This window comes from Cydia fagiglandana, chromosome 1 (assembly GCF_963556715.1).
Source record: "Cydia fagiglandana chromosome 1, ilCydFagi1.1, whole genome shotgun sequence".
NCBI classification, from domain to species: domain Eukaryota; kingdom Metazoa; phylum Arthropoda; class Insecta; order Lepidoptera; family Tortricidae; genus Cydia; species Cydia fagiglandana.
The window spans coordinates 16,401,586-16,428,055 of NC_085932.1; the positions used below are offsets into that span (position 1 = coordinate 16,401,586).

At 38.2% G+C, this 26,470-nt stretch overlaps 2 protein-coding genes across 2 annotated transcripts in view; one reads left to right on the forward strand and one right to left on the reverse strand.

Annotated features, from left to right (window-relative positions):
- Nucleotides 1-14,903, forward strand: part of LOC134664190 (gamma-aminobutyric acid type B receptor subunit 2) — a 179,607-nt gene extending 164,704 nt beyond the window's left edge. The window contains exons 9-19 of the mRNA XM_063520787.1: nucleotides 552-750; nucleotides 3,734-4,026; nucleotides 4,151-4,211; nucleotides 8,122-8,350; nucleotides 8,722-8,857; nucleotides 9,373-9,461; nucleotides 9,574-9,763; nucleotides 10,177-10,498; nucleotides 11,011-11,123; nucleotides 11,412-11,528; nucleotides 11,639-14,903. Coding sequence (XP_063376857.1) covers nucleotides 552-750; nucleotides 3,734-4,026; nucleotides 4,151-4,211; nucleotides 8,122-8,350; nucleotides 8,722-8,857; nucleotides 9,373-9,461; nucleotides 9,574-9,763; nucleotides 10,177-10,498; nucleotides 11,011-11,123; nucleotides 11,412-11,528; nucleotides 11,639-12,538 — 2,649 coding nt within the window. The 3' untranslated portion in view covers nucleotides 12,539-14,903. The remainder of the gene's footprint in view (nucleotides 1-551; nucleotides 751-3,733; nucleotides 4,027-4,150; nucleotides 4,212-8,121; nucleotides 8,351-8,721; nucleotides 8,858-9,372; nucleotides 9,462-9,573; nucleotides 9,764-10,176; nucleotides 10,499-11,010; nucleotides 11,124-11,411; nucleotides 11,529-11,638) is intronic.
- A 5,865-nt stretch (nucleotides 14,904-20,768) lies between these two features.
- On the reverse strand, nucleotides 20,769-24,150 carry LOC134664989 (probable ATP-dependent RNA helicase DDX28). The gene is made up of 5 exons (XM_063521751.1): nucleotides 23,551-24,150; nucleotides 23,063-23,334; nucleotides 22,373-22,545; nucleotides 21,618-21,894; nucleotides 20,769-21,153 (listed from the first exon to the last, which is right to left on the reverse strand). The coding sequence occupies exons 1-5, from the start codon at nucleotides 24,056-24,058 to the stop codon at nucleotides 20,893-20,895; spliced, it is 1,491 nt and encodes a 496-aa protein (XP_063377821.1). The 5' UTR covers nucleotides 24,059-24,150; the 3' UTR covers nucleotides 20,769-20,892.
- Nucleotides 24,151-26,470: the final 2,320 nt, after the last annotated feature.

Here is a 26,470-nt window from a genome sequence, read left to right on the forward strand (position 1 = left end):
GAGAAAAGGGAGTCTAGATCTAGATAGATATAAAAACATATTGCATAGGTACTGATATGTACCTACATATAATAATTCTGATGATACGATTATATAGGTAACTAATTTACGGCCCGATTCGAACAATGTTCATAAGAAGTCAAGCGGTATGATACCGATCTGTCAGTATCAAAAGAGACATAAAAAAAATAAAACAAATTTTCTTCAACTAAAAAAAGGCGGAAATATAAGCCGGCGCGGCGCTCTCGTTACAAAAAAACTTCGGCAAATGGCGGAGTGTTGCTATCCGCTACGGCGGCGGCGTAGCGTAGTGCATGGGCATAGAATGGATTAACGCGTTCACTGTCAGCCTGAGCTACGCGCTACGTTAAAGCGGAAAGTGCCTATACGAACAGAGAATCCGCCTAGCAGGTCGCTGGCAGTTTGTGTTAAAAATGTTCACACCGTATATTTATAATCTTTTTGTGAATTACCTATAACTACATTCGTATGCCTTCTCGATCATATTGTTACAAAATATCTAACAGGTTTATTGTGGTCACTGTTGACAGGCTTTCAAGCTAGGAATGTGGGGCGCGGAGTACGCGTGGGTGGTGGCGGGCGCGCCGCCGCGCCTGCGCGCCACGCCGCCGTGCGCGCGCGCGCAGCTCGCCACCGCGCTAGAAGGGCTCGTGTCCGTCACCGCGCACAGGGGCATTGTGGGGGACGCCCGCTCATACTCCGGGCTGGTAAGTAACTCAGAAAACAGTATCGACTTTAAGAAATAAGAAAAACAAAGTTTGATATTTTTTTTATGTTTAACCACTCTGCATTCTGCAGTTGTAACCCGTTACAATCTTAAGGTAGTTTATACCCTAAAGTACTTAATCTTTCCAGTAAGATGTCATCTGAAAATACAGATGTACTACTGCGTAATTATTTTCGATCGTATTTTCACGGAAATTTACGAACGTGTCTTGCTATTTCAGTCAGTCCCGGTTCCGGTACGAAAAGTACTGACATTGACTGAACTAACATGACAAATACGAACGTTTCCTAGAAAATACGATGGAAAACAATTATGCACGATATCTGTACTGCATTTTGCTATTTCCAAACTATGAGGGTTTGTTATTGTTAGTTTGATATTTTATTACTACCACTGCATGCTGTTTTTATTGACGTCATGATTATATTATATTTAATCAATCTACACACTTCGAAATTCAGGCGTATCCATTCGTTGCTTATTCCGTGAATAACAACCCGTACAATACAACGCAATACGAACGTGTAGAATTGTAGACAACCGATGAAAGACCCATTGGACCTAACTCGCAGCCGTACCTTATCTTAACACTCCGCATAACGCAGGTGTACATGTACGTTCGATCGCTTTCTGATACATAATGCATGTAAGCCACCTTGCGCTAAAAGGCTGAACAAAACATCCACGATCTCTAGGGTAGCTAACTTTCTATTTCAACGATAGGGTCATCACCGATTGCACGAGATGCACATTAAGATGGAAGAATACTACGTACTCGTCGATACAAAAATTGAGAATGTTATTCCACTTCTAAATATTATCGTTCTCTTTAATTTTTTGTACGTTATTGACACTATTAAAGACTATTATTTTTTCAAAATTCGCAATTAAATATTTTTTTTTTTGTTAAAGCGTAACCTATAAGACCAAGAATATTATGCTGAAGCGAAAATCAAAGTTATTTGTTAAGATTTAGTTACTGGAAGCCGTTTTCTCCCGAAATGGCAATTTCATCAAAAACGTAAGAAAAGAAAAGCTATAGGTATGCTGCCCTCTCAACAGAAATTATGTTCATGTATGTTATTCGCATAAATATATTTCGTCAGTAAATTGTAGTAAAAGTAGGTACTTAGAGCGGCCAGCCTTCACATGTACAGCCAGCATCAATAGTAGCGAATGAAACAACGCTCCAAAAGTATCTGCCATCCTGGAATTATTTTCCAAAGAGATATTCGCGGTCTAAAATATCTGTCATAGTCTAATTGTACTATATACAATATGGTTCTGTAACTACCACCGCGGAATTTCAATCCTCTCACGTCCGTAAAAGAATCTTAAATCCCTGACAATTTGACGTAGCTGTCCTCATAGTGGCTTAACTGGGAGTTAACAATCAGGAATAAAAGGTTTAAATCTGCGTGTGACCCAGTTGACAGCCCTACATTTATGCTCTACGGTCTAATACAATAGCGATAGCGGATAAGTAACGCAACTACAAACAGCGCTCCACCCCGTTCATGTTTTATTCAGGCCTAATCCGCGGTTGATCAATCCCGCCGTGTCGACAACTGCCATTTGTCCCACTGATCCGACTATTTAATATTTATGCCGTTGAACTTTTGTACGTGATTTGAGACTTCACACAAAAATTAATTTGAATTAGAGTATGTTTAATTTGTCTTTAACTTTTATGTTTTATGTCTATGATTAAACAGAAAAATAAAGATCATTCTTAGACCAAACTAGATATGGTTGTTGTTTATTTCAAATGATAATACTTATTACATGGCGCAGTCGGTAGGATACGAACCTACAAATTGTTGTAGCTTCGCCTGATCGGTACAATACTTTATTTGGTGCCCAAAGCCAATAAACGTAAATGAAACATGGATTAAAATATCATAATTCAAAAAATATTCTCATATGAGTATTGACATTGGGTACGTATGTTTTTAAAGTGAATTTCAATAGGCATCTTTTTTATGACAATTTGCATAAAGTAATTCAAGACTCCTATTCGACAAGTGATGTTTGACGTATCGTGTTGATCTCCCGTTGATGTGGGAAAATTCATAAGTTCTCGAATACATACAATGTCAAAATTTGATATTAGCAATCCAGTTAGGTGGTAACCAAACCAAACCGAACCGAACCACCCCGAGTTCAGAGTTGAGTTTTGATTGTACCAAATGATATTAACGGATCAACACTTGATAGAATCAACGAGCAATAAAATCAACTGTTGATTTGTCGTGGATGCGAAATCTGAGAATTTAGCCCCAATTCAATTCGACCAACATTAGCCTCCGATAACGCTGATGATAGTTTCTTTTGTCTTTACCGGAAAAATGATCAGAAGAAAAGAAATTAAGTAAATGAAAAGGCTAAAATGCTGGAATCAAGATCAAAGACATTGCAAAGCAAAACTTAAGGGTTTTGTGGTGTTTGTTGGCCAACATTATACACACTTTACCATTACCATACCATTAAACGCACTATAACAATTAATAATAGTTAAGTACCTATTGTTAAAGTGTGTCTAATCGGAAAATGCCATTAGTGCATAATTAAGAGTAAGTAGAAGACCGTTCTTCATAAAAATGTAGACACCATATTCCTCACTGGTGTTTACATTAAGAAGGTACTTATTGAAAATATTTTCACTCAATTTGATGTAGCAGCGAAAATTATAAAGCTTCTAAGTCTTAATTACTTATAATATGAATTGGAATATCGAAAAAAATAAATAGCAAATTGTTGTGGTTAATATACCTAGATCAAATTTTGTACATATATTTTGTATAATTTAAATATCAATCTAAATGGATATGTATGTATGTACCTACTTCATTTCTATGAAGAAACGGTCTTACAGTTCGTACACGTATTCCTCTTCCTAATTTCGATTGATTAATTGTAATGTATAAACATGTTTAATTATGTCCTGTAACTTAAATATGTATAGATATCTAATAAATTTTAAAGATCTTATTTTAATTATAATATTACAGACCAACGAAATGTTCCACCGCGAGATGGCGGCCGCAGGGGTCGCCGTGTCGCCGTACGCGCCGCAGACCTACGACGCGGTCTGGGCCATCGCACTGGCGCTCTCGAAGGCGGAGCACCTCTGGCGGAGCCTGGACATGACGCACTTTAACGGGACCCTGCTTAAAGGAGGCGCTAAGATGGGCTTGAGCCACTTCGATTACAATAGAAAGGATATGGCAGAAGAGTTCTTAAATCAATTGGCGAATCTTAGTTTTCTTGGAGTTTCGGTAAGAAGCAACAAAATTAACATATTACATAATACGCTTGAATAAACAATTCATGAGTAGGTATCTAAATCCATCTCCAATGCACTTTATTTGCCAAAAAAGAAATTTCGTATTTTGCTTTCAGGGACCAGTTTCATTCAATGGCGCAGATAGGATTGGCACTTCTGCATTTTATCAAATACAAGGTAGGTAACGTGAAATATTTTAAAAATCTACTATGAAAAGTATAGCATAAGACATCAGAAAAATTAAAACCGTAATAACGTTTTTCTCGAAACGTACATCCGATCTATTGATACGTTTCGAGATCGTAATCGAGATTGCGGAGTAATGAAGGTAAGTAAGTAAGTAAGTAAGTAAGTAAGTAAATATTCTTTATTGCACCAATAACCATACATCTTACATACATGTAAAATTACAAAGAAATTTTAGTGTTACAATAGAACCCGGTAACAACAGGCGGTCTTATCGCTAAAAAGCGATCTCTTCCAGACAACCTTTGGGTAGCAGGAAATGTGTAACTCAAACAAAAGTCAACAGGTAGTGCACGGAGTGAAATATGGAGACTATTAAACACAAACACACATATTACATACTACTTATACAACTATTACAACAAAACCGAATACACAAATAAATATACAATATACATAATATATATTTTATACTTACATATATACAATATATAAAATGGCAACTTAAGGCAGAGATAAAAAGTATACTTTCAGCTGATTTTTGAAAATGGGGAGAGATTTAGCTAATCTTAATTCTACTGGCAAAGCATTCCACAACCGAACAGCCCGGAAGGTAAACGAGGAGTTATAAAATTTTGAAGTAGATGAAGGAGGAGCAAGAATATGAGTCCGAGAACATCGGATAGAAGCGAGATACTTGAAACGCTCTTTGAGATAAGGTGGTGTAGCGGGGTTAAAGAGAATGCCATAGAGAAGGGCGAGGACATGAGAGTCACGGCGAAGTCGAATAGGAAGCCACTTGAGCTGAGAACGGAATTGTGACACATGGTCATATTTGCGCAGGCCAAATATAAACCTTATGCAGAGATTCTGGAGGCGCTCAAGCTTATTCAGCTGGTCCTCCGTAAGGTCCAGATAGCAAATGTCAGCATAGTCTAATATGGGCAGTAAGAGGGTTTGAGCTAGCGCAATCTTAGTGGAGTAAGGCAAGAAATTTCGAAGTCTACGGAGTGATGCACTTGCGGCAAACATCTTCCTGCTAACCTCACGCACCTGAGGCGCCCAAGAGAGACACTGGTCCATAATGACACCGAGGTTCTTTACCTGGAGAGAGTAGGGAATCTTAATGCCGTCAAACACAATGGCAGGTAGAGAATCAAAATCAATCCGAGCAGTAAGCTTTGAGCTACCTATTACCACAGCCTGAGTTTTAGTAGGGTTTACCTTGAGACCGTAACGTTTGCTCCAATCTAAAATGCTCTCTAAGTCGGTGTTCATGGCGCAGATAGTCTGTGATAGATCGGTAACAGAGCCCTGAGAGTATATTTGAAGGTCATCGGCGTAAAGGTGGTAGGAAGACAAAATGTTGGAAGTGATAGAATTTAAAAAGATAGAAAAAAGAAGAGGAGACAACACGCCGCCCTGTGGGACACCAGCAAGCGTGTTGCACCACGAAGATCGAGAGGAATCCACCTTTATACGCTGCCGACGCCCCGCTAAGTAACTGTGAAACCAGTCAACTACTGCAGGAGATACATTAAGTGAACGCAATATGCCTAACAAGATGTCGAAGTCAACCGTGTTGAAAGCATTACTGAAATCCAGAAGCGATAATACCGTGATCTTACGATTATCCATACCAGCCCGGATATCGTCAGTAATTTTTACAAGAGCGGTAGTTGTGCTGTGGCCTGTACGGAAACCTGATTGGTATGGGTTCATGAGAGCGTGTCTGTTCAAAAAAGAAGTAAGCTGCTGATGGACCAGACGCTCTAGAACTTTAGAGAGGAAAGGAAGAATAGAAATAGGACGGTAGTCAGAGAAGGAGGAGGGACTGGACTTTTTAGGCAAAGGGATAACGTCGGCATCTTTCCAGAGCGACGGGAACACATTAGAAGAAATGGAGCTATTAAGGATACAGGTGATAATAGGAGCTATGAGGTCAATGAGAGGAAGGATCATGTTACGGCTGAGGTTATCGACTCCAACGGCATTAGACGAGATTGCTATTACGTTCTTCTTAACGTCACTGACAGTAAATTGATCAAGAGAGAATGGGGGATAGTCTGGAGTTGGGATATTTGAGAGAAAGTTAAGGGTGTCCAACTTAACTGACCCAGAAAAAGTGGCAGAAGAAGAAAAGTACAAGTTGAGTTGATCGAGGTCAATGGTATCACTGATTGAGTTAAGAGGTTGCTTCCCAACTCCAAGTGACTTTAGAAACTTCCAAACTTTGGCAGGGTTCCCATTTTCTATGGAATTGTGAATGTGTCGCCTCTGAGCATCTCGGCATATTGTACTGCAACGATTCCGTAAAGCATGGTACTTAGCCTTATTTTTGTCTGAAGGGTGTCCCTTGAATTTAGATTTAGCCAAGTTCTTTTTTGCTATTAGAGACTTAATGTCCTCAGTAAGCCAGGGAGCGGGGAGATGCTTAATTTTTACCGGGCGTATAGGGGCGTGAACATCGTAGAGATGAGTTAGAGCAGAGTTAAAGAGCGATACCTTCTCATCCACTGAAACAGCCTGCAACACCCCACTCCAATCGAACTTCGAGGCATCCTCACGAAGCTTTTCAACACGCATCCGACTAAAATTGCGCTGAAAGAGTATTTTAGGTTTTGCCTTAGGAGGACGGATTTTATAAGACAAAAAAAGCAGATGGTGATATGAAAAGGCGTCCGCAGAGTATTGGTTATACCTCGCAACGTGTTCCAGAGAAGAGACAAAAGTAAGGTCGAGAAGCGACGGAGAACAGTTAGGAAAAAAGTGTGTGGGACCAGAAGGCAGAATGAACATATTGCAAGCTTCAGCAAGGGATTTAAGTGACTTGGAGCGAGAGTCATTTTTTAGAAGACATGTATTAAAATCCCCCATAATAATATGATGGGTATATGATGGCATTAAATCCTCGAGAAGCTTTTCGAAAGACGCAAAGTAATTGACTTGAAGGGAGGGAGAATAAAAGACACCTAAAAGGACTTTAGAGTGAGATAGGCTCAACTCTAGAAATAAATACTCTGCGGTATCAGAAGAAGGGGATTGAGCAGACATGCTTAAAATGGAGTACGCGATATGAGAACGGAGATAAATGGCAACACCCCCACCTCCCCTGCCAGAGCGATCATTACGGATTAAACAAAAACCGGGCAACGAATAAGAGGTAGAAGGGAGGCAAGGCTTGAGCCAAGTCTCGGAGATCAAAATGGCGTCAATACGACTTAAATCAAAGGTTAATAAAAAATCATTAAAATGGGCGGGAATACTTTGCTTTTTATATGCGCGATATTGAAGTTTTTAGGAACGTCAGAAAGTTGTTGGTCAAGTAACTCATGAAGAGAGGGAGGGAGGCTATGGTAAATAGGTAAGGTAAATAGTTTTGCTTACACTATTTAAACTTTCTATGTAGTTGGTCCAAGCTATTTAAAGTATTTAAACTATCCAGGGGTAGTTAAGTGTACGAGGCGTATCCGAACTTAATAATACGCATTTAATAATGTGATGCACTGAGAGAGAGATTTTCAAAATGTAAACGCCGGTTAAGTTCAACAACACTAAAACAAATCCAAGTCTCGCCTGCGATACCTAAATTAATACAATTTATACTAATAACAAAATAAACCTCTTATTATAACCTCAGGCCGCTTCTGATTGTATTTGTTGAAGTTTTCATCTTGTTACTATACGACTATGAGGGTCGCTCACACTGATTGGTGCACGCGAAATGTAATGGGATACGTGTCATGAGGCATCTCGCTCGCACTTACTCGTATTCCTGCATTTGAGTAGTGTGTATCATAACAAAGTCACCACTTTTAACTAAATTTATTTAAAGTATAAACCTTGCGAATTTTTATCACAACTTATTGCATCATTGGATACAATAGAATGGAACTTACAGGTGGACGGCCAAAGACCGTAGCACTGTACACGCAGGGGCGGGCGCTGGCGTGCGTGGGGTGCGCGCGCGCGGCGTGGGGCGGCGGCGTGCCGGCCGCGCGGCGCGTGCTCGTGCTGCGCGTCGACTCCGTGTGGGCGCCGGCGCGCCTCGCCGTCGCCGCGCTCGCCGCCGCCGGCGTCGCGCTCGCCACGGCCTTCCTGGCGTTCAATCTGCACTACAGCAAGCGGAGGTTGGCCTAACAATAAGTTCAATTAGGGCCACTTGCAACATTCACTAACCTGGGGTTAAACCTGAAGTTACCATGGTTACCAGTACAATTTAACACTGGGTGGTGGTAACTATACCCCCACAATGTGCAAAGGGGTATGTAAATATGAGTATATTGTTATACGCTGAAGAAATGGTCCACAAAATACATATGAAGACATCCATGAAAAGGGAGCTTATTATCGATGGCGCTTACGCTATTATTAACGATGGTGCGATATAAATAGGAACAATACCGCGCGACGCTGGGCGGTGTAAGCGCCATCGACAATAAGGTCCCTTTTCATAGATAATGCCCCATATAAATAAAGCATTCACTTTCTGATTTTCCAGATCGATAAAGCTTTCGTCGCCTCGTCTAAATAACATGACGCTAATTGGGTGCGTGTTGGTGTACACCGCGGTCGCTCTGCTCGGCGTCGACAACTCCAACTTGCCGCCCTACGTGTCCTTCTCCGCCATGTGCATTGTATGTTAACATTACTCAACATGCTCATATCACAGTCGTATCTAAATAATTGCTAAGAAAAAATTATGTCTATTAGCACTTGATGAGGGGTGTCACGTTTCACAGCACCTTTTCTTCCTTGAGAGCTTCCCTAGATATAAATAAAAAAAAAATACCTACATCGAGCGGACACTAAATTGACCACTGAGATGAGCTTTGTAAACTGTGCTCTTTTATTTTTCAATTTTGCTTGTTAGGGTTCCGTACCCAAAGGGTAAAACGGGACCCTATTACTAAGACTCCGCTGTCCGTCCGTCCGTCCGTCTGTCACCAGTCTGTATCTCACGAACCGTGATAGCTAGACAGTTGAAATTTTCACAGATGATGTATTTCTGTTGCCGCTATAACAACAAATATTAAAAAGTACGGAACCCTCGGTGGGCGAGTCCGACTCGCACTTGTCCGGTTTCTTTCTGTCTGTAGTCTGTAGTGATAAAGTCATACGACAGAGAATCACTAATTTACATTGTTTTCAGGGTAGGGTATACATCTTATCGGCGGGGTTTTCCCTCGCTTTCGGCTCCATGTTCGCAAAAACCTACAGGGTGCACAGGATATTTATCAGGTCAGATATTTTTTGCAGACGTTACAGTTGCGTATTTACATACATTGACTCAGACCGGCTAAACCGCTTGTAAAAAACTCTTTAAAAAAAACAGTTTGTTGTAAAATTTAAGCAACCGAAGCGGCGTGTGCAAGACGAAGCTCCTGCAAGACACTCCACTGATCTCGCTGGTGTGTGCTCTGCTGCTGCTGGACGGCTTGCTGGTCACGTTGTGGGCCGCGCTGGACCCCATGCAGCGCCAGCTCAAAAACCTCACGCAGGAGATCAGCGCCAACGACCGTAGCGTCGTCTACCAGCCACAGGTAATTCCCCGATAATCGCCAGACCAGTACCTACACATGATCAGCTGAAATTACTTTTCGAGGAATCTGAATAGGTACTATAGGTAGACACTTCCATAGTCTGTTAGTCTTTTCATTTAGGTATATAGTATAACACATTAAACTCTCGCGTTTTGTACACATATTTAATTAGGTACACAAACGGGTCTACCGCGATATAATTTCACTGTTTTTACCTTTAATTCCGACGTTTCAGCCGAGTTGCACCAGCTGTGATCATGGTAAGACTGACCGACGTCGGAATTTAAGGTAAAAACATTGAAATTATATCGCGGTAGACCCGTTTGTGTAATTAAATAGGTATATAGTATGTTATAGCAAACAAGAATCATGTGAACAACCTTCGTTGAATTATAAACTTTTTTAAATTTCAGATAGAAGTGTGCAAATCTCAAAACACGACTGGTTGGTTATGCGCGCTTTACGCATATAAAGGTCTCCTACTATTAGTGGGCGTATACATGGCCTGGGAAACTAGAAACGTTAAAATATCAGCCCTTAACGACTCCAAGTACATCGGCATCAGCGTGTACTCCGTCGTCATTACCAGTACGAGTGTAGTCGTCATTGGGACGATCATTTCTGAGAGAGCTACATTAGCCTACATCACGATTACAAGCCTCATTCTGATAACAACGACGTCGACTTTGTGTCTGCTGTTCTTGCCGAAGATTGTAGCAATAAGGAGTAGTAAAAGTAAGTAGGTCGTGAACTGGCCCCGTTTTTACAAGCTTTTATTTAGTTTCACCTGACCGTTGTCTGTCTGTCTGTCTGTAATAAAATCTTGCAAGTTAAATTTGAGCCACTTCCCGGTTTCCGATTGAGCTGAAATTTTGCATACATACGTAAGTCGGGTGACAATGCAATATTATGGTGTCATCGAGCTTATCTGATGATGGAGACCGGAGGTGGCCAAAGGAACTCTGTGATGAAACAACGCAACCTAATTGTGTTAGGGGTTTTTAGAATTGTCTCGATGAGTATTAGTTGTCTGTCGTAAGAAAAGTACAGTCAGCGATAAAAGCTTGTACTAAAAATGAAATTTTTGCCAAAAACTTATTTGAAATGTCTAAATCTACGAATCCTGAACCCGTTAAAGAGCCCTCAGTAAAATTGATTTATATTAGTACCAAGTACCTATCATATACCTACTCGTCTTAATGTCAATCTTCGGAACACCGTAATGCCATCATCTTCCCACTTTCCAGCTGAAGACGACCCTGTAATTCAGAGCTTGGGGCTCAGATTGGAGTGTAAGACGCGGCGCTTTGTCACCGACGAAACGCAAGAGCTGCACTTTCGTATTGAGATTCAGAACAAGGTACCTATAGATGGTCAAGCAAATCTTGTCAGTAGAAAAAGGCGCGAAATTCAAATTTTCTATGAGACGCTATCCCTTCGCGCGTACATTTTTCAAATTTGCCGCCTTTATTACTGACAAGATCTGCTTGACCAAGTATAGCTGCGGTATTCGCCTGGTTTTAGTTACAATATTGAACCTTCATAGAGACATATGTCTAAGTTGTAACTTAATAAAAAACCTGAGAACATATATAATGATTACGGTGTAAAGCGCCCTTTAATAATAGAATATTTAATTGCGTTTAAGGTGTACAAGCGCGAAGTGGCCGCGCTGGACAAAGAGATTGGCCGCCTGGAGCGGCTGCTGGCAGAGCCACTCGAGTCCGTCACCAGTTCCAACGCTTCCATTGCACTTCACAAACGGGTAAATCTATTACAGTAAAATGGCATGCACGACATACCATTTTTGCAATTGCATTAGGTACCCGCTGCCCCTCCGCAGACGATGATATCCACATTATTTTATTGTTTCAGACCGAATTGAACACCGTAGAAGAAGAAGACCGTTGCCGTTCAGATCCAGAAAGGAGGACACCGAGCATCACTGGAGGCCTTCCCATGCTGTTACTGTCTGTACTCCCGCCGGTCATCCCTCGCGCCAGCTGGCCCTCCGCCGAGCACTGCCGGGGAAGAAACTCCGTCAGCTTCAGCTCACAACCTAAACTAAACTATCGCAAATCACAACAAGCAATAGACCTATACAGCCTTTGCTTAAACAAACGAGAAGAACATCACGGTCTTCTCAGCAGAATAAGAAGCTTTTTCGGAGGCAGCAGTAGGCCGACCAGCAGAAAAGCCTCAACCATGTCTATCGCTGATCCTACGGGACAGAGCATAGCCGCTGCTCTAAAGATGCATGTAGGCATGATCGCTGGATTAGTTCCAGGAAATAGAAAACACTCAATGGTCTTATCCTGCAACACCTTAAATGTACCTTCCTACCCTGAGTTAAAACTAAGACGGGAATCTTATGCCAAAAGTGGTCCAATTATTCGTATAACAGATGATGAGCCATCGTGTTCCAAGTATGAAAGACCTCCTCAGAAATACATTGCAGAACCAGAGACAAAAGTGAACTTTGTATTGCCAACTATCCACAAGAGACCAATGTCTCACGAGAACTCTTGTGAAAAAATAAAAGGGTCACCAAGATTTCCCCATAGAATCTCACCTGCTGCATCTAGTTTAACTGCTTTGAGCGGGAGAAAAACCAGCGCTGATAGCGTCTTTAGCATAACAGGAAGGGTCTTTGAGGAGCAAAGACGGTATAGCCATCAGAATGTGACCAACCAGGAGCCTAAAGGCAAAGCTGTGCTAGAGAGCAGGTGGAAGTCAACGGAGGACGCAAGACCGGGTCCCTCGTCAAGGGATTAGATGTAAATTGTGCCAAAATTGTGCCAAATAAACATTATGATTTTACTATATCAGTAGTAAATAGTTTTCAGTGATAATGTCAAAAGACACTGCAATTATAATATTCTTGTCGTGAAAGTTTTTTGACCTGCTCAAAACATCATTTCATTTTCAGTAATATTATATGTACAGGTACTATTAAGGTAATTTAAATGTATAATATAATTGTGGATATAATTGACAAAGGAATATTACACCAAATAGTAGATTAGAATTGTGTTTAAGTAAAGCTTGAACACGCCAAAACGTGGGCACATAAAATTACAAATAAATAGAAAATAAAGGTCTAATGGAGCGAAATATATATTGAATATAATTGAAAATATTATAGTTTATCATGCTAATATACTAGACTATCATTTCAGCCTCAGGATTTGACATGTCACAGACTTCGTGATGACCAGGACACAGGCACTTTGCACGACATGATTACTGTATGCTTAAGTAGTCCAAGCCAGAGTTATTTGCGGATAAGTTGATAATATAACTTTAACGGGTGTCTTTTTCAAATATTCATTGATATGGGCCCAGTCCATTGCCATCCGCCTTCATTTATTACCATCCGCCAAAAGTACCCTTTTGGCATTGTCAGCATGTCCATCATGTTAATACCCCTTCGTCACTGTTATAGTGTAATGACAACACGATGAATGCTACCAAAATAGTAACTGTGAGCTGTGGCTTCTTTAAAATAGGTTTAGGTCATTTTCGCAAATGTTTCTTGCATACATTTCTATAGTCAATGTCCCTTATGCGAATCAATTAACGGCGTCGCTTGATGCAATCACAAGTAGCTGGCTCAACCAATAAATAATGGGGATACTTAGCATTATTTTTATCTTGCAATCTTCGGGAATGTATTAGCAACTCATACAAGTCAAACTTTTTATTTTGTGTATTGCTTGAAGTATGTATTTCTATAGAACCATCGTCTAACACCTAACACGCTCAAATACGTTAAAAATGATCAAACGTTTTAATATCCTACATTTTGCATACAAATTTCATTTAGCACCACTATTTTGGGAGCAGATAAGCTCTTGCTAGCTCTTAATTTAACTTGACTTCTCTTTTTGTACATAAATTTGAGATATTTGTACGTTTTTTGCAACATAAGAAAAATTTGGTTTCGGTCTTTATGTAAGAACGCTGTATTTTCCTAGTTTCTTTTTTTTTCTCATTTGTATCTCGTGTTATTCTGCTTTCTGGTTGTCTTTCCATTCATTGACGTCTCCGCAACATTTCAAAAACACAAAAACTAATCGATCCTCGATATATTAACATTTTCACAAGGTTCTTTAGCCTAATCGACTTTTCCAATTCTATTGGTGCAAAGTGATTTCGCTCAGTTATTGTTTAAAGCTCGTTATCATGAAAACGAATCATACAATTGACAACTATTGTGGTATCATATATTCCTCATACTATAGCGATTTTAATTTAAGTAAAGTAATAAAATTTAACCACCCTTTCCAAAATGTATAAGCAAAAATGTGTGCCCACGTTTTGGCGTGTTCAAGCTTTAGGTAGTTGGTTTGCGTTCCTGTAGGTATCATAGGCCTATAAATATATCAGCATTTTATTAGACTAGAATGGCCTCATTTTTTTATATTCCGTGTAGGAATCAGGAATTGCAGAATACGTAATTATTTAATACTGATATTAAATGGCTCGTTTTAAAAACAATAATATTTAACGTAGACTTTAAATATCTAATGATTGTCTTAGTTATTAACAATATCTTCCATGGGAAGAACCCCATACATTCACTCAGATTGACTCAGCCATACACTCATTCAGTCTATCTCGTTTTACTTAATAGTAATATGTATTTTGACAAACTGTGTTACTAATATAATGAACTTAGAATTGTACTCGTATTACTACCTACTGTAAAAATTATTTTGAAATTGATGTAAGTAGAATATCGATTAAGTCAAAATATTTTGTAATTAACTTATTTAAAAATGAAATGATAAGCAATATAATTGTAATGTAAGAAACCTTAGGGGTGAGAACATATCATAAAGCACAGCATACCTCCATAAATACCTATCTGTAAATCAGTAGGCAAGTGCGGGCTACAGTGGATCACCTTTTTTATATTAAGAGAAGTAGTTACCATATTTTCACTTCAAATTGTATCTTTTTCTTCTACCTAAAAGCCAAGTCAACGTACCTACCTATATTATCTAACCCATCAATCATAATCACATAAACAAAAAAGTGGAGCAAAATCCACTGTTACTCATGTGTGCGAGAGACGCATGAGTTTAGGGTTGGGAGCCCGAATTCGCTTTGCCTGGGGTGTTCGCTTAACCCGACCTTCCCCTACCCCTATTAAGTATTGAATTAATAACAATGGAATAAAAAAATTACTATATGACACTATAGGTACTTGCAGAGTGTAAAAGTTACTCACCCCTATAATAAAGCGTGGCCCTAGACATCGTGTTCAACTTGTAGCTATAAGCTCTAAATGCCTACTATTAGTCTAGGCTCTACAGTGTGAGATATGTAATACAATTTTAAATACATTTTTTTTTGTTTTCCTTTCAGTCCTATAATACTTATTTATTTCATGGACAGTTTAAGGTAGGTATAAGTAAGTAAAGTACAATTTTCAAAAAAAAGAAAAAAGTTTAATTAGATACCTATCTAGAAAACCACGAAAATTGTAGGTAGGTACTCTGTTTGTCAACTCGATGGGTACGCTGACAGATGACATCTAAAGAAGTACATTATAATTTTAGTGCCATGCCTTATGGGAAACGATCGCAGAGATAGTTCAGAGCCGGAAACCGCTACTAACTTTTAGTATGTTGTTGGGCATGGCATTGGGTCTCCAAAACTGCCGGGAGACGGCGGCGCCGGCCATCTACTTCAGCGGAATGACGTCATCAAAATGACTCCCGCTTCGTTGCGAATATTGCATACTGCACCAAAACTATGTATAGCACATACACGTGTGGGGTATTAAATGAAAGCCAATTAAATAAACTATATTTTGTTTATACAAAGTGTATCAAAATATGCAACAGTTTAAGAGAAATTTACAAAATAATAAAAATTACGTAAAAAAATATGCGATTATTTGGGTTTTACAACCAAACCAAAAGTCGGACATTAAAGCAATGTACTACAAAATTAAAGACGACGTTTGACGCCATACGTTGATATCAATCAAGTCAAAATTGGGCCAAATATGTGGAAATTATGCATCAAAATGTAGATATTTGCCCATACAAATGCATAAAAGTAAAAAAAAACCAAATTGGTCATTTTCAGGATAATCCGCATAAGCTTATAGTATGTTATTAGCAATATGACCTGTATTCTAAAACTGCCGGGAGACCATGTCTGTTGTTCCTCAGTTACAAATAATGACGTCATACAAATAATCACTGCCGAATTTCGTAAAATGTAAATTATAGCTGTACCACGAGTCTCACATACACGTGAGTTACATGTAATGAAAGGTTATTAAATTTAGTATGATTCACCTAAACATTGTTTGTAAAAAAAATGTACGGTTTAAGAGCTAGAAACAAAGAAATACCACTTTTTATGGAAAAAGTAGATGTATATCAATTTTATAGCTAAACTAAAACTGTCAATAAAACGTTGCATATAACATTTAAAAAACCAGTTATTCAACTATACATCACAGTTGAAATTTTACATTTCCGATAAAAACTGTGGAAGTTGTGGAAAAAAAACTAAAGCGCCCCAACAATTCTACCTTAATGCGCTCATATTATGCTAAGAACAGTTCTAATTATCGAGTATTAAATGAATGAACATTACATAAAATACATGAAAACGACATTTTCGAATGGAACCATAATTAAAAAAATAATAATTTACTTGATAAGTAAGCAAAATACTGTTTCTTTAAGTACCTAATCTCCTCTTTTCAAAGTCGGTTAAAATGTAGCTTTTGTGACCTGGGCTACAAAGACAAATAAATTGACACCTAATTTATCAAAATCAGTTCAGTCGTTTCATGCAAACGGTACCAACACATGCACGCATAGATAGCAAATTCTGCCGTAGTCGGACAAAAAATTAAAATTCAATAATCAGACCTTTACTATTATGGCCTGGCGTGGCTTGGCATCTAACGTTGAAACCCTCAGGCCGTAGATGTTAGCAGGCCTAGCGGGCGTCGCCTCGATGAGTTAGCAAGATGCCTTATGAAGGCTTCGAATGACCAGAGGGGTGACCTGTATTTCGGAGGATCAGAGGGAAAATTCTGCCAGCCTTCTCAGCTCAGCCTTGAAACCCTTGCACCATTCAAGATTCCACTTTTATAATAATACCTAACTGGCGCGAAGTGGCGCAGAATAGGGCAGAGTGACGCTCTTTTGTGTCAGAGGCCAAATTCCTCTTTGCTTTGGGTCACTGAGCCAGTGATGTATGCATGTATAAGGCTAATCAAGGCTTAAATATATAATTATGTATCGCATTAAGTGAACTGCCATATCAGTTTTTATTTACCTCGATAAGGCATTTTGGATTAGGCATGTACCTATTTACTGGCATGTAACTTTACATTTCTCTAATAATGTAGCGTTAGGCCATGACAATAAGAGTCTATTTCATATTAATATTTACCGCGACTACAGCAGAAACAGCTGTCTACGTATGTAATTATGTATTTTTTACATGAAACAACTGAACTGATTTTGATAAATGAGGTGTCAATTTATTTGTCTTTGTAGCCCAGGTCACAAAAGCTACATTTTAACCGACTTTGAAAGGAGGAGATTAGGTACTTAAAGAAACAGTATTTTGCTTACTTATCAAGTAAATTATTATTTTTTTAATTATGGTTCCATTCGAAAATGTCGTTTTCATGTATTTTATATAATGTTCATTCATTTAATACTCGATAATTAGAACTATTCTTTGCATAATATGAGCGCATTAAGGTAGAATTGTTGGGGCGCTTTAGTTTTTTTTCCACAACTTCCACAGTTTTTATCGGAAATGTAAAATTTAACTGGTTTTTTAAATGTTATATGCAACGTTTTATTGACAATTTTAGTTTAAGTAGCTATAAAATTGATATACATCTACTTTTTCCATAAAAAGTGGTATTTCTTTGTTTCTAGCTCTTAAACCGTACATTTTTTTTACAAACAATGTTTAGGTGAATCATACTAAATTTAATAACCTTTCATTACATGTAACTCACGTGTATGTGAGACTCGTGGTACAGCTATAATTTACATTTTACGAAATTCGGCAGTGATTATTTGTATGACGTCATTATTTGTAACTGAGGAACAACAGACATGGTCTCCCGGCAGTTTTAGAATACAGGTCATATTGCTAATAACATACTATAAGCTTATGCGGATTATCCTGAAAATGACCAATTTGGATTTTTTTTACTTTTATGCATTTGTATGGGCAAATATCTACATTTTGATGCATAATTTCCACATATTTGGCCCAATTTTGACTTGATTGATATCAACGTATGGCGTCAGACGTCGTCTTTAATTTTGTAGTACATTGCTTTAATGTCCGACTTTTGGTTTGGTTGTAAAACCAAAATAATTGAATATTTTTTTACATCATTTTGATTCTTTTGCAAATGGCTCTTAAACGGCTGTATATTTTGGTACATACTGTATAAATGAAATATAGCATATTTAACTGGCTTTCATTCAATACCCCACACAATTATGTGCCATGCATAGTTTGGGTACAATATGCAATATTCGCAACGAAACGGGAGTCATTTTGATGACGTCATTCCGCTGAAGTAGATGGCCGGCGCCGCCGTCTCCCGGCAGTTTTGGAGACCCAATGCCATGCCCAACAACATATTAAAAGTTGGTAGCGGTTTCCGGCTCTGAACTATATTCCCATAAGGCATATGACTATTTGATTATAATATACATATATATAGAGATGAATGACACTTGTCACCCTATTCCTCGAGTTTGGAAAATACTATAAGCCTATAAGTAAATTTTTTGGACCATCCTAAAGCCGTCATTGGTTAGAACACGGGTTCCCAAAAGGTAACAAGTGCGAGTCGGACTCGCGCACGAAGAGTTCCGTACCATAATGCAAAAAAAAAAAAACAAAAAAAAAGCAAAAAAAACGGTCACCCATCCAAGTAAGTACTGACCACTCCCGACGTTGCTTAACTTTGGTCAAAAATCACGTTTGTTGTATGGGAGCCCCATTTAAATCTTTATTTTATTCTGTTTTTAGTATTTGTTGTTATAGCGGCAACAGAAATACATCATCTGTGAAAATTTCAACTGTCTAGCTATCACGGTTCGTGAGATACAGCCTGGTGACAGACGGACGGACGGACGGACGGACGGACGGACGGACGGACGGACGGACGGACGGACAGCGAAGTCTTAGTAATAGGGTCCCGTTTCACCCTTTGGGTACGAAACCCTAAAAACGGGACCCTATTACTAAGACTTTGCTGTCCGTCTGTCTGTCACCGGCTGTATCTCATGAACCGTGATAGCTATAGGCAGTTGAAATTTTCACAGATGATGTATTTTTGTTGCTGCTATAACAGCAAACTCTAAAAACAGAATAAGATAATATTTAAATGGAGCTCCCATACAACAAACGTGATGTTTTGTCAGTTTTTTGCGTAATGGTACGAAACCCTTCGTGCGCGAGTACGACTCGCACTTGACCGAGTTTTAACAGTATCGGAGGGTCACGCTGCTTATTACTCTTGTTGGTAACATTTCTGACTAGTTTCTTGCTGGAAATGGGAACATTTAATCCCTTGGTTAACAATCAACTATTCAAGCATTTCAAGCCGCCGTGCCATGAACAAGAAAATATACCTACATAATTATATATAGGTACCTACCTAATAGTACAGTGTGAAGGTATAAATAATAAATAAAGTAAACTTTAGAGTGGATCGTAATTTTAACGATGCCGATAGAAATTGGAAATCTCATTAAGTTTGGTAATAAAACGTTTTATTCCTTCAGGTCTTAGGATCTCGTCAAAATGGTAATTTTGCAAATGGCTTGCTAATCCGTTTAAGGCTACGAAGGATTTAAAGGCAAATAATTTTCTTAAGATATACGTGACCGTGGTATAGATATAGATAGGTTGAAAAAATACCCTTTTTATAAAGCTCTATGTCCCAAGAACTATTTGACACACAGCGCTGTTTATGCGCTTAAATTGTTCAAAATTACGCAGAGAGCACAACTTTTTTTTTGCTTTCAAAACATAGTTACACATTCCTCCAAGGACTCCAAATAACATAGTTACAAAAAATACAGAACTACTCGTACATCACGCATTGTTTTTTAGGGTTCCGTTCCTCAAAAGGAAAAAACGGAACCCTTATAGCAGCTATTCTCTAAGTGTGTTCCGCGGAACCCTAGGGTTCCGCGACACCCCTGCAGGGGTTCCGCAAGAATTTAGAACACTATGCTTTAGTCGCCTCGAAAAATGTTATGTAGGGTTAGGTTAAATTTTATGTATAGTCAGCCAATAAAGTGGTTTACCACTTTTCGACTCTATCATCTAATTGATAGAGTCGAAAAGTGGTAGACCACTTTTTTGGCTGACTGTACAATGTAGGGTTCCATCAAGTATTTCGCTTTCCAAAAGGGTTCCGTCAAAAAAAAGATGAGAATCGCTGCCTTATAGGATCACTCGTTTGTCTGTCTGTCAGACCGACCATTACCCCCCCCCCCCTTATCTCTGAAAGTTCCGAGTCTAAAATTTTGAAAAAAAAATACACAAAATAGTAAGTACTTTACCTATAGATGACAAGAAAACCTATTAGAAATGTGCAGTCAAGCGTGAGTTGGACTTATGTACGGAACCCTTGGAACGCGAGTCCGACTTGCATTTGACCGGTTTATTAGGAGATTTTTTTGTACTTATCGGTGCGAGTGAGATGCCTAATTACATCAATTAACACATTGTAAAATCAGAAACGGCCTTGATAACTTTGCCCGTTTATTTGAATTTTACAGATTATTTTTTTATTTTTATGTGTGTTAAAATAAAATCAATGGATGACTTCGGTTTACAAATCCATCGAGGACAAAGGTGTAGGTATCATAATTAATTTGCAGCTGGGTCTTAAAAAATAACATGGTTTATTATAAGTTCAGTTTACAGTCTCCTAACTAGGTTGTTATGAAAACATATAACATGAGATTTGGAATAACTCTGGACCGGGTCAATTTATGAATCTAAGATAAAGCTTGTTATTTCTAAAACGCACTAGTATTTCCAAAGCAATATAAGTAGGAAAGTAGCTATCCCAATTACAAGTTAAAAGAGTCTCCTTACGCCAAACTCCTCAAAGCAGCATCAGCACTCTTAGCTATCCTGTCCTCGATGATTCTCCTGATATTCGCGTTGACGTGTGGTAGCTCTTTATCCCTCCGCACAGAGGCCTCTATCCTCTGCACGAGGCGCACCTCGCGCGGCCACGCCACGAAGTTGGTGACGGCGCCGCCGGCCGAGCCGAGCCGCCCCGTGCGCCCGCAGCGGTGGATGTAGTCCGCCGTGTACAGGGGGAAGTCGTAGTTGATTATGTGCTGGACCTGCACATGACATATTTAGTTGTTTTTACAGACGTTACAATGCTACTTGAGATACGTTGCGGCGTTGGTATTTTAGTACAATTTGAATCTGATAACTTACCTATGAGGGACATGAGGCAGTATCCTATGTTTATATTTATTTCAGTTTATAATTTGAATCTATCTTAGGGATAGGTACTCCCCTTTTGATTGGAACTGACCTTAAAAGACCAAAATGGATGATCTGACCCACAAAATGGAGTTTTACTATGAATGTTTATTAGACCAAGGCAATGGAAATAATGGACAATACAACATTGAATACAAAATACAACATTTAGGATCCTGTTCCTTTCCTGAAGTAGGTAAGTTAGGTATTTTACAAACTAAGTAAGTAAAGAGTTTTGCAATACGAAACCTTTTGAAGCAAATTTGTTTCCAAAAATTATGCAATTTTACGCTATAAAATATTTATGATCACTCACTCTATTAGTGTCCAATCCGCGTGACGCAATATCAGTACAGCTGAGCACATCAACCTGTCCCAATTTGAACATCTCAAACTTTCCCGCCTTCAGCGGGATAGCCATTTTCCCGTTAATATTGATGCATTCTATACCATTCTCATTCAGGAACATGGCAACGAAGTCGCAAGTAGGTGTCTGGTTTGAAAAGATCATTACGGGCCGCTTGAGGTTAAGGTCGGCTCGGACTAGTTTTAGAAGTTCCACTGGTTTTTGTGCTTTTCCGAGGCGCAGGAATCTGTAAAAATAATACTTTGTATCTTATCATTTTTTTTTATTTGATGTAGGGTAATACGCCACTACTGGCCACCCTAAACTAAAATGATTTCTATTCACTTATAAACAGAATTCATTTTAGTATAAGGCGGCTAGTTATTGAAGGCTGGCCTGGCCACTTATTGAAACCTTATACTAAAATGAATTCTGTTTATAGGTGAATAGATTTTATTTTAAGTTTAGGGTGGCCAGTTATTGGCCGGTGGTCAGTTACTGGCGAATTACCCTACTTACCGTAAAATGCACCAAAATTTGTTAAATTTTTTTAAATATTATTTTGTAGTAACTATGTTGATATTTTAATATAATATATGCCAATTTAAAGTAGGCCACCACTACTATCATGTTGTAACCTTAAATGAATTTGTGATATAATTTTCATACATAAAAACACTTGTTCATAATATTAATTTAGTCCAAAAAAAATCTGAAATATTTACTTATGAGGAACATGAGGCAGTATCCTATGTATCTTGGAGGTGGTAACTGTCTTTAAAGATTGTGGATCCACAAATGCGCTGACAGAGTCCGGCAATTCATGCGGCAATGTAGCACTTACTAGCGTCAACTGACAGCCCACTGGAGGTATCTGATGCTGTACTTTAAATTGAATCTGAAAGATATTAATTAAAATATATACTCTGTTAATAATCATTTTTTACAAGTAAACAATACAGTGCCTGTCTATTTTCGTTTGTCCATGTGAATTGCGTAATTTTCAATTTATTTTAACTAAGCTGAAATGTTGCAGGTGTTTACCTGCAACACTTGTGTTTACATGTTCAAATATTATTATGCCCGAGAGCTAGGCATATAATGCAGGTGGAAAGTGAAAAAAGGGAACTCTGTAGTATGTGTAGAAGAGGAATCTAAAGGCTACAAGGAAGTGTGAATAAAGCAATGAGATCATATGTGACGTCCCACGGGTAAAGGTACTCTATAGCGGTTGGCGCTTACGCTATTATTAACGCCGCTCCAATATTATTGCGACGCTATGCGACATAAGAGGTACCTTTTACCGTGGAACGTCACATATATCAAAATACAATTATTAAAAGAGACTTTTCCTAACATTATTGGCTATCTAGAATAAATTATAAAATACTATAGTACTACTACAACAAAATTACCTGGTATTTCTTTAACAAGTGTGACAATTTCCCACTAAAGCTGTCATCGAGCAGTGTATCAGCCTCGTCCAGCACCATGTGGTGGACATTGTGAATCTTGTAAATGCCGGTAGTGACCAGTTTGCTGTACGCTCCGAGTGTGGTCACCAGAATATCGCAATATTCTATAGGCGGGTTTAACATCTTTTGCTTGGTTCGTCCACCAACCAGAGTTGTGACATTCAAATTTAGGTTATGTGCCATGTTTTGGGCAACTTCTCCAATTTGTGTTGCTGTGAAATAAACAAGTAGATATATTTTCAGTTTTGACATGTTACATTCAATAAACCACTTTGTAGCATAAAGGTACAATTATGTTTATCCCCAAATAAAGTCAAAAATATAAAAGTGAAACAAATATTAGGCATGGTTTTTGATTATAATATATGAAGACTTTTAAATTACTCAACAAGGCAGGAAAAATCATAACTTTAATTTAAAAAACTTACCTAGTTCTCTACTTGGTGTAATAATAACAGCTAAGGGACTATTAAATTCATTTTTGACACATTTCTTCCACTCCAGAACATGCTGGAAGATAGGTAACAGATAGGCCAAAGTTTTGCCGCAACCAGTCTCCGCCGTCACGGCAGTGTTATATCCCTCAAGAATGAACGGGATGGCTTTCGCTTGGATAGCAGTTGGCAACTCGTAGCCTTGCGCTATCAATACCTCGATGAGCTCCTGTCTGACGCCTATATCGCTGAAACTTTTCTTAAATACATCTTTCTCTTCTTTCTTGTTCGCATCCCCGTATATTGTGAAATAATCACCTTTAGATTTTGCGTGCAACCAACCCGAGGAGGCCAATTTAACGCCATCGAATTTGCTATACGATTGCCCCTCAAAGTGGTTGTATTCTGGCCGCTTACACGATATTATCGGCAATTTCTTGTGTGACTTTTGACTGTAATAGCGACAGTATGATGTCTGCAATATGTTTCGCAGTTTAGACATATTTAAATGGCACTAATTTCAGTAAATTATTTATTTTATTTTATTGATACCGATTTGCATCATTTTTATAACCTCCAAATCACTTGTTGTCATGGTATGACATACGTCAATCAGTGTTGCCAACTCGGATTTTGAAAATATGCTAGACTAATTTCTAGATTATGCCAAAATTATGCCAAAGATTTTTTAACCACCTATGCTAAAAAAATGCTAAAATATCACTTGAAATTAGACACTTAAAACACATACATTTTTCTAAATTACCGCCTTTTTCTACTGACAAGATCTGCTTGACCAACTTTATATAGTCCGCTGACGTCCATCCGTCCACCAAAGTCAAAATTCATATGAAAATATGAACCACATAAGGCGATGGCGCATATTGTTGCTGCAAACTTGGCTTAGAGTAAATTATGCTAAAAAATATGCCAGATGCTAAATGGAAAATGTTGGTGCCAAAGCGAGTGAAAATATGCCAGATCTGGCATCATTAATGCCAAGTTGGCAACACTGACGTCAATGTCATGTGCGACTATTTTTTTTATACAATTATGCATGGATTCAAACATAATTGGTCCCATTTTATTATTGTGCTTGCGCTTGCGCATATCATGCGTAGCTGGACAAAAAAAGCGGCTGAGCGGAAGTATGGCGCAATCATAATAATATGCTTTGCCATGTTTATTTGAAATAAGTATAATAATATAAGTTCAATAAGTTCACTTTAACTCCAAAATATCGAAAAGCATAATACTAATACGTTACACGTTGGGTCTCTTTCTAATAGCAGTGCTACGCGGCAATCAAACTGATAGCCACGTCAAATTAATAGCCACGTCAAATTAAGCCGAATTTGGGCAAGCTGCGGAAATAATTCGTGTAGTTTTGAAAATTGGTACAGGCATACCTTGTGGTGTCTAGATAAACATACTTAAAGTCCTCGAGGGTAGGGGGTGTGCTGGGGGTGTAGATGGGGGTTGAAGGTACCTTTTTTCATATTTTTGCTCATATCTCGAAAATGTGTACGAATTGCACTATAATTACTTCGGACAAAAGTTTTAACATAAAATTTACTACAAATTTGGTTATGTTTATTTTTACTCTGCGATCAATACTTTAGGAGCTACAGGCTGTTAAAGTTAAATAAGAGATAAAAAATAGACGGTTTAAAAAAACGTCGTATTTTCATAATTGTTCATCATAAATAAAAATTTTAATTGAGAATAAGCAAGCTAAATGACCTGCTGATAAAATATAATAAAAACCGGCCAAGAGCATGTCGGGTCATGCTCAGTGTAGGGTTCCGTAGTTAACCGTCCGTCAAAATAGACTATTTGCAAAAACTCAAAAACTGCTTAATCGATTAGGTTCGCTATATTTTTTTCTGAAAGTCTACTTTCTAAGCTCTAAGCTTTACTTTCATGGTTCAAATGTTAGGGGAACTAAAGTGGAAAACACAACTATTTTTCTTTCAGATCGATTATTTCCGAAAATATTAAGCAGATCAAAAAATAGTTCTCAAAGACCCGTATTCGTTTTAAAATACCTATCCAACGACACCCCACACTATAGGGTGGAAGCGAAAAAAAATTTCATCCCCTTTTTAATTAATTAATTAATTAAATTAATGTAATGTACGGCAGCCACCCTAAAAAAATATTTTTTCTAATTTATATTTTACAACTTTGTCAGCGTAACTGATTTATATATTCGTGTCAAATTTAAACATGAAAACTAGTTTTTTTTTTTATGGTGGTTGCCCTACATTAAAGTGGGGATGAAATTTTTTTTCGCTTCCACCCTATAGTGTGGGGTGTCGTTGGATAGGTCTTTCAAAACGAATAAGGGTGTTCAAGAACTATTTTTTGATCAACTTAATATTTTCGGAAATAATCGATCTGAAAGAAAAAAAGTTGTGATTTACCCCTTAGTTCCCCTAACTTTTGAACCATGGGTCCAAAAAATATGAAGAAAATCGTGAAAACATAACTTAGTAAATACTTTCAAGGAAAAATATAGCGAACCTAATCGGTACAGCTGTATTTGAGTTATGGCAAATAGTCTATTTTGACAGACGGGTAACTACGGAACCCTACACTGAGCATGGCCAGACATGCATATGGCCTATTTTTTATATTTTATCAGCAGGTTGCTTAGCTTGCTTACTCTAAGCTATTTTTTTTATTTGTGATGAACAATTACAAAAAAACGACGTTTTCTTAAACCGTCTATTTTATATTACTTATTAAACTTTAACAGCCTGTAGCCCCTAAAGTATTGATCGCAGAGTAAAAATAAACATAACCAAATTTGTAGTAAATTTTATGTTAAAACTTTTATCTTAAGTAATTATAATGCTATTCGTACAGATATTCGAGATATGAGCAAAAATATGAAAAAAAGTACCTTCAA

What these genes read in the sequence shown, in the direction of transcription:
- LOC134664989 (XM_063521751.1), bottom strand. Translation starts at nt 24,058, where the DNA reads ATGTCTAAACTGCGAAACATATTGCAGACATCATACTGTCGCTATTAC. An exon ending in ACTTGTTAAAGAAATACCAG is followed by an intron (nt 22,546 to 23,062) that starts GTAATTTTGTTG and finishes AATATCTTTCAG; the next exon opens with ATTCAATTTAAAGTACAGCA. An exon ending in CTGCCTCATGTTCCTCATAA is followed by an intron (nt 21,895 to 22,372) that starts GTAAATATTTCA and finishes TTATTTTTACAG; the next exon opens with ATTCCTGCGCCTCGGAAAAG.